The 7,815-nt window shown below is 47.9% G+C and overlaps 1 protein-coding gene across 1 annotated transcript; it reads right to left on the bottom strand.

Annotated features, from left to right (window-relative positions):
• Positions 1-2,123: 2,123 nt before the first annotated feature.
• On the bottom strand, positions 2,124-7,361 carry BCL2L10 (BCL2 like 10). Its single transcript, XM_066592591.1, has 2 exons — positions 6,939-7,361; positions 2,124-3,459 (listed from the first exon to the last, which is right to left on the bottom strand). The coding sequence occupies exons 1-2, from the start codon at positions 7,320-7,322 to the stop codon at positions 3,328-3,330; spliced, it is 516 nt and encodes a 171-aa protein (XP_066448688.1). The 5' UTR covers positions 7,323-7,361; the 3' UTR covers positions 2,124-3,327.
• Positions 7,362-7,815: the final 454 nt, after the last annotated feature.

Raw genomic sequence — 7,815 nt, 5'->3', positions numbered from 1 at the left:
TATTCTCAGACTTAGAGCTTATTCAGACGACCATATATCGGCCACGTATTCACGTCGGTCGATATATGGCGTCCCTCTCTGCAGGTGGCGGAGGCTGGAAGAGCTGGGAGCAGTGCACTGACCTCACGCCCCCTCTGCCAACTCTCCACCCCTCTGCACTATTTGCAATGAGGGGAGGTGGGACGGCCGCGGAGCTAATTCCTGGAACTTAGCCCCACCTCCATCTCACCCCCTCATTGCAAATAGTGCAGACAGGCAGAGGAGGCAGAGAGGGGGCGGGATCTCAGAGCACTGCTCCAGGCTCTTCCAGCCTCCTCCCCTGCAGAGAGGGCTGTATATCGGCCGGTGTGAATACCCGGCCGATATACGGTCGTCTGAATAAGCCCTTACAGCGGCTTCAGACAAGTATTTGCAAATATGCATGCTTCAGCTCAGTGAACAAGGCTGGTTTGTGCACACACTTTACTGTTTGCAGTTGTACAGCCACAGCATGACTGCAGCGGATTTGCCACAACTGAACTTCCTTTGTTGCACATACCCATTCACAGCTCAGCTTGCATTTCTCAAACTGCTCCGGTAAAATGGAAGCTGGTCTGTGATTGGTTGCTGTAGCCAAAATTTTACAGTTTGGAACACTTGAAAAACTGGGCCTCCAGGGGATACAAGTGTTCTAGGTTTTACTACTGTACAACACTAACAAAATAAATTGTCACCATATTACAAGAGAACATTTTTATTTCTCCATCAAGAGCTGCAGGACTCTGAGGCCAGATTAGCAGAAGCCAGCTATCCTAACATGAATATCTTCCCTCTTCAGCGTTTACCATGTGTAGTGGTTGAGCATTAGGTTTATACTACAGGTAATTAGATGTGACAACTTGTCTAGTGCTTGATTTTATTGAAAGAAAAAAAAAGTTCCATAAAGCCACTTAAGTCCCACAGATGGAATTAACCATGGCATGTGATGGGTTAAACAGCTAGGCCATGGACCCAGTAACCAGCTTAAGGCTGGTTCATGTGACCTTATTACAAATGTGCTCATAATACAGACATGTCTCAGCCTGATCACAGGTCTACTGACCCGGATTCAGAGCATGATAACAATGGAGGCTTCTAGGCATGAGGAGTGATTGGACGGACATGTGTGAGGCTCAACATGAACAAAACCTCCATGTATATTTTAATAGAAGGCAGAACACAATGACGTGCATGTAATGTTAGTGAAGATTTGGTGCATTTTATAAGGGACCCTGTCATGACCTTTCAGCCCCATAAACTAAGTTATAGAATCCAGGGACGTGATTCATGCTCAATGAGTGCCTCGTCCCAGAGCTGTGTCACTGTGAAGTTGGTCCTTGCAGAGTGACTTTTTGCAGTCTCCAATTCATCTCTATGGGACAGTGTGAATAGAGCCATCTGAGTCATGGCATGTGCCGGCTTCATGAGGACAGCGCTGAACATTCAGCAAGTAGAAAACTCCTCCCCAGATTTCCAGATTTACTCACCTTTCAGCCTCATAATAGTTCGTAGGGCTCAAGTTTGACGACATGTTACCTTTAGGGCCCATTTACACGAGCGTAGGAGTTTTACGTGCACCCACCATTGCTGTAAAAACGCCTGAACAGCAAAGGGCCCAGCAGATTTACACCGAGGCCGCAATACCATGGGACCAAATTACCTTTCCCGGCTCACCTCACCTCCCCTCTGGCCGTTTGCAATGGGAGGGGCGGGACGGTGCAGAGCTAAGCCCCCATCCCCCCCTTGTCTGCAGGCAGCAATGGGAGGGTGGAGTGTAGCTCAGCCCTCATCTCACTGCAAACAGCAGCAGCAAGGGGCAGAGAGGAGAAAGGAGTTTGGCAGTCATGCTGCTGAACTCCCTCCCACCTCCTGCAGCTGTCATTTGCTTCCATAGAAATCTATGCAGCTGCCACCGCCATAGAAGTGCCCGGTCGGGTTTTTTTTTTACACCGCGGAAATATGCCCCTGTGCACTGATTCATTGTAAGCCAATGCATCAGAGGGGCAGCGTATATCGGCCGGGGCGTGAAAACCCAGCCAATATACGCACATGTGAATAAGCCCTTAATGTGGATTGTTCCAAGACAGAATGACCAGTCCAGCAAGTGCCAAATGTACACAATTTATTAAACACAGTAAAAATATTGTCCAAGGATTTGTATTAATATATTACTGACTTAGAGATGCCAGATCTCTTTGGGGACTACAATGTATATGAAAGTCTAACATAAATATGATGAGTCCTTGGTACAGAAAACAGTGAAATATTTATCAAAAACTTCCACTTGCTTCCAAGATTTAAAAAAAAATATAACAATGTTAAATTAAGTTTTCAAACTTCAGTATAGAATTGGACTAAAATATGATTAACTTGCTCAATGTCTACAAGGAAAATAGAAGACAATTTTTCCCCAGTGGTCTGTGTGGTATCCAGCAAGTTGGATTGTACAAGTCTAGGGGGCTATTCCTGCGGACCAGCAAACCTCCCAAGTGTTTCCCCACCTGTAATGCCAAGTGTTACACCTGCTGAATATGTCATGATGCACCATATGTTTACACACCTACTGGACGCCATTATTAGCACTCCATTAAAAAATAACTGAGCCCCAATAAGTGTGGCCACTAGGGAAGCATCTAAATGATTGATGTATGCCATGTGCGCACCCGGTAAAATAATGTGATTTACAATTCTTTTTTGTTACTTTATTGTAACAGTGTTCCTAAATACTGAGTTATGTAAAAATAAAACATTAACCTATATAAATACAACTAGTAAAGCCTAAACAAAAAGTGCTTCATCCAAGAACAGAACATTTCACACATTTTACGTACTAATAAAAATAACATTTTTTCCTTTACCAATCACACAAATTTTAAAAGAAACTTCAAACTTCAGTCTGTATATTTTACAAAAACTTCAGTCTTTGCATTGGCAAAAGTGCTCTCTAGTAATCTGTGGTCATGTTTCTGTGCATTAAGCACAAGTGCATAAGGGTGCTTTCACATCTGCACTGGGGATTTCACTTTCCTGCTCCGTTCAGGGAGCAAGAATGGGGAATCTCTGCGGCCGAAAGGTTCCATCTCTGAACTATAATGGGAGGTCGCCCACTTTTGGGACAAAAGAAAAAGCGCCATTTTCAGCAAGATCTGCAGAAGAACCTCCGACTGGAGATGTGAGATCACCCTCTGCTTTAATTCAGTCCTTTATCAAAAGTTCTTTGGCATCAAAGGCTGAGACAAAAGTTCAGATGATGTTCTGGTCCAAAGAAGCCCTCGGTCATATCAGAAGTCCACTGTGTGCTTCCACTGTTCATCTTACAGCCAGAAGAAAGACTAATCCTGCAAGTCCGACTCCAGCAGCTGCCATGAGGGCATTGGAAAAATGACTGTTCTCTTGTCCTTGGTGGTTGTTTTTTTTGTTGCAAAATTTTTGGAAACCCTCCTGAAAGATAGAAAAAAATATATATTTCAATAAATATAAACAAAACTTAGATTTAACCCCATATTAGCAGCTAAGACTAGAGAAAGTTCTCAAGCCGTGAAGCACCCATCACATGCATGCACAGATGCTTCTACCCAAATATTGCCCTCATGGAAACAGGGCTGCAATGACAGACAAATGAGCAAGTGAGGGGGTTGCTTGGCCCAAAATACCAAAGTGGAAAGAGTATGGAGGGCAAAGGAATGCATTAACAATTGCTTGCCTGTGAGAATGCCCTTTAAACAAGTGTTGATAGGCACTCTGCATGAGCTGTGTAATAGGACCCTTGGGGCTCTTTCACACAGCCATCAATTAGACACAAAGCAGGTGGGTCAAAAGGGAAAAAACATCTAAAAGAACGCATGGTTTTCTATGGGTTCTTTCAAAGAAACAATTTTTTGACGCACCGAAATAAAAAAAAAAAAGGTTAGCAGCATACTCGCTTATAGCAGCCACAACGCGCTCATGGCCGCTATTCATTGACACCGAATTAGCGCTTCGAGAGCTGTGCTGTTTTAGCATGGCCATAAATTACGCTTGTGTGAAAGAGCACTTAGGGTGCAGATTTTGGTACGGATTATCCGCTACATGTGAACATGCTCTACACTAGAGCTTACTGGTAAAATAGGATGTGGGATCTGAGATTAAGAGGAAATGGCACTGATTCACATCCCTTGTTCCCCATTGTCACAGCAAGAGTGCAGTGATTGTGGTCAGCACTGCTCCTGCTCCCTCCCTTGCAGCATTGACCTCCTGGTTTAAATCTATCTAGGGCCATCTGAATGGAGTTTGCAGGTTTAAGTGGGTTTTTTCAGGTTATTCAGTTTCCTTCTAAAAGGAAATACTGAAGTCTGAGATCACTTCCCACTCCTGAGTCATATAAACTAAGTCTCCAGTGAAGCACATTGTTTACAGCGTTTCCAAGAAGTGGGCACGGAGACCGCCACTCCATCTCCATCGATCCATACAAAGTCAGACGGTAAGGTCCCAGCGATGGAGGAGAGCAGCTGTTTACTGGGTCTTTGCTCAGCACAAGCATGGAAGCAACGGCCTCCAGATGGTGATGTTTGAACGCGGCTTGGCAGAGAAGCGTGTAAACAACTTCTACCCTCAATACCTTCCGGAACTCTGCTCTTTACAATTAATTTGTGCAAACATAACTTTTGCTGCCTTGTGACTTCCATTAACCCCTTCCATGTCAAGGAGGGGGGAGTAGAATTTCCAAGGCTGTACAAGCAAAGCCACATTCATTCTCTGCTCTAATGACTCACCGCTAAGTTTTGCAGCAGAAAAAGAAAGTTTTGCCAAAGATTCTGGAAATGTCTCACCTGACAATAAGGAGTCACGAGTGTTTATGTGGCCAACATTACAATATGAAGCTTCCAGGCATATTGTTACCATATGTAACATCCTGTCAGTACTTCACAGTACAGACCAGTATATGTACTACATCTGCCCCATCCTTAGGAAGACTTCACCGACCCCAAGACCACAGCTTCCAACTACACAAGACCCCACGCTCCTAGTCACAGGGCAAACTATTTGTAGTGTTTGTCCCCCCAGGAATCCCCTTCTTATACCGCCTCACAATCTGGAAACTTCTGCTTTGCGCATTTGTTCCACGTGTCAGAAACGAGAATCACTACATACTAGATTTACCAGAAGCGAGGAAAGTCCCCATTAAGACAACAGGTGTTGGTGCCTAATGCACGGAGGACACTGAGGCTACATTCACGTGGGGGAGCGCAATATTGTGCTGGTCAACGTGCGTTCATGCAAAAACGCCTCGCATCACTTCAGTGATATTCCGATCCTCCAGCGCTTGTTTCACGCGTACCGGAGGATCGGCATTGATTACAATGGGAAGCGTCTCATTGTTCGGCATGCCATGTGTTTGACTGTCCCATTGAAAATAGATGACGCGTTCGAGGGCTGCGGAAAAAGATAAAACAAGCAGCGTAGGGTTGACTTTAGCCAGGGGTAACTACTTTATTAGCCACCTAGTCCTGCGGTCTTTCAATAGTGTCTACACCTACTGTAAAACTCCCAGCATGCTCTGCAATGTGGCAGGGAGCAGCTGGAAAGTCAGGAGACCGCCGATTGGGGAGGTCTTTACCTAAACAGGTGACTGAACTGGAGCTCTGCCATAATTATGTACTAGTCAATGACAACGTGCCACCAGGACCAACTACTAGTGACAGCAAGTGCCAGGATGAGGACCAGCAGACAGCTGACTATTGTATAACGCCATTACTAGGGCCCTAGAAATAAGCGGAGCCGTGACGCTACCTCTATGTTTGGATGACACCATCACTATTGTTAGGTGCTCCAAGAAGTTCATTTTATTTGACCTCCATCCCAGATGGAGAGAATGGAAGAATAACTTCATCTGTCTAGGAGGGCAGTGGGGTCTGTCAGCCGTCCCCATCTTAGCCCTGCCCACAGCGCAGCCCCTGCATACAGACAGCATTGGCCATGTGGGTAAAGGCAGCTTTCAGAAGGGCACATAACTTTGTATCTGGTTAGTGATAGAGCCACTGTAGAGCTAAATATCTATTTACATGGCATATTTATCAGGTTTGTTTTTTTTATAAAGGAAGTGTGACCCACTTTTGCCTCCATATTGCTACAATTGTCGGTATTTACCCAGTAGAATCAATATGGAGACAGAACAGATGAACCCCTGATGCCATATGGCTGCACTGCCACCTGTAGCAGAGGCGGATTAGGGACATTACAGCGGTGTCACATCTGCGTTGGGACCTCCGGCCGGATGCTCCATCAGACGTGGCTGAAGATAACGGAAGCAGCGCTACATGCAGGACTCTTCCATCTAAAAGCCGACCGGGTGGACCCCCACTCTAGTCAATGGGGTCTTGCTAGTGCAGTCCCGAGAAGGACTTCAGCCATGGGGATTTCCCTTCTGTTCCCCAAACGGAGCAGGAAAGTGGAATCCCCAATGCAGATGTGAAACCACCCATCAACATGCTTGTATGAAACTGGCCAAAACCCTACAGCATGCAGTGCCGGCACATCCAGGGGGGTGGGGGTCAGGCATTATGTAGCACCGTACCACCAGCACTGGAGGACAAGCGATAGCCGGTATAGGAAAACCGGAGATCCAGAACCTCCTGGGGGGCTACAGAGCACAAGGGCAGGGGGCACAGACCCACCTGCTAGCAGTCCCCAAGAACCTCCACACTCTTCTAGAACCTTCCGGCTGGTGCTAGTGTCTCCAGTGACAGAGGTGCTGCAGAGCCCGAGGACCGGCAGGTGATGAGCGCTAGAGGCATGAGTCATGGCCTCCCACATAGTGGGGCAGCACCGGCAGTGTACAGTATGGAGTATCCCCCACCCCCCAGCAGTGTACAGTATGGAATATCCCCCACCCCCCAGCAGGCACACTACATCCACTCGACATACTACGGTCAGATAGTTACCCATCCTCCGTTCTTCTCCAGCCAATCCGCCTGCTCGCGGACCAGGAAGCGGCTCAGCACGCCCGCCAGCTCCCGGGGGGTCCCGGCTTTCCGCCTCCGTTGCGCCAACGTCCCGGCGAACACAATGAGCACGACCACCCTCCCCCAGTTGAGTCCTCCCTCCAGAGCCACCTCGCGGGCCACCCGCTGCAGGATGCTGCCGGGCTCTGTCTCCAGCTCCTCGCACGACTTGAAGAAAGCGCTATGCCCGAGGTGAACCTCCTGCGCCACCCGCCACAGGGTGTCCGCGGCAGGAGGCGCCGGCTGGGGGCGCTCGTCCCCTCGGCAGCGCAGCAGATAATCCTCCAGCAGCTCCCGGCTCTGCTCCTCCAGCTGCTCAGACATGTTCTCTAGCTGAGAGCCGGCAGTGAGCTCCGTCCATATAAGCTGCCGGGCAGACCACGCCCCCGCCGGCGCTACTTCCCGCTTTGCGCTAGGCTGGGGGATTTAAAAAGTCATCGGCGGCTCTCGCTGATAGGACGGGGCGGGCTGCTCTGATTGGCTGCGATATCAGCCATTCATCTCGAGGCATAAAGCATCCTATTCATTGTCTTTGTCTCCCACACGCCCTCTGCTGGAGACGTGCGGGTACTGCCGGCTCATTGTACTCTTCTCACATCTCCGCCCGCCGGGCTGGAACACAATGTCCTGGGCGCTGACGTCACGTGCGGGAAAAGTATTCACGTGACATGTCCTGATTGTCAGGCTTCACGCGGCATGTCGTGACCTTTCTGATAGATTCCAGAGGTGAAACATCCCGGGGTTATTCACGTTTCCCATCAGATAACGAACTGCTGAGGTCATTCATTCATTGTGAAATGCAGAAATGGCACGTGAA

Source organism: Eleutherodactylus coqui, chromosome 2 (genome assembly GCF_035609145.1).
Source record: "Eleutherodactylus coqui strain aEleCoq1 chromosome 2, aEleCoq1.hap1, whole genome shotgun sequence".
NCBI classification, from domain to species: Eukaryota; Metazoa; Chordata; class Amphibia; order Anura; family Eleutherodactylidae; genus Eleutherodactylus; species Eleutherodactylus coqui.
Note: the sequence above shows the minus strand (reverse complement) of the source record. Positions and strands in the feature narration are given on the sequence as shown.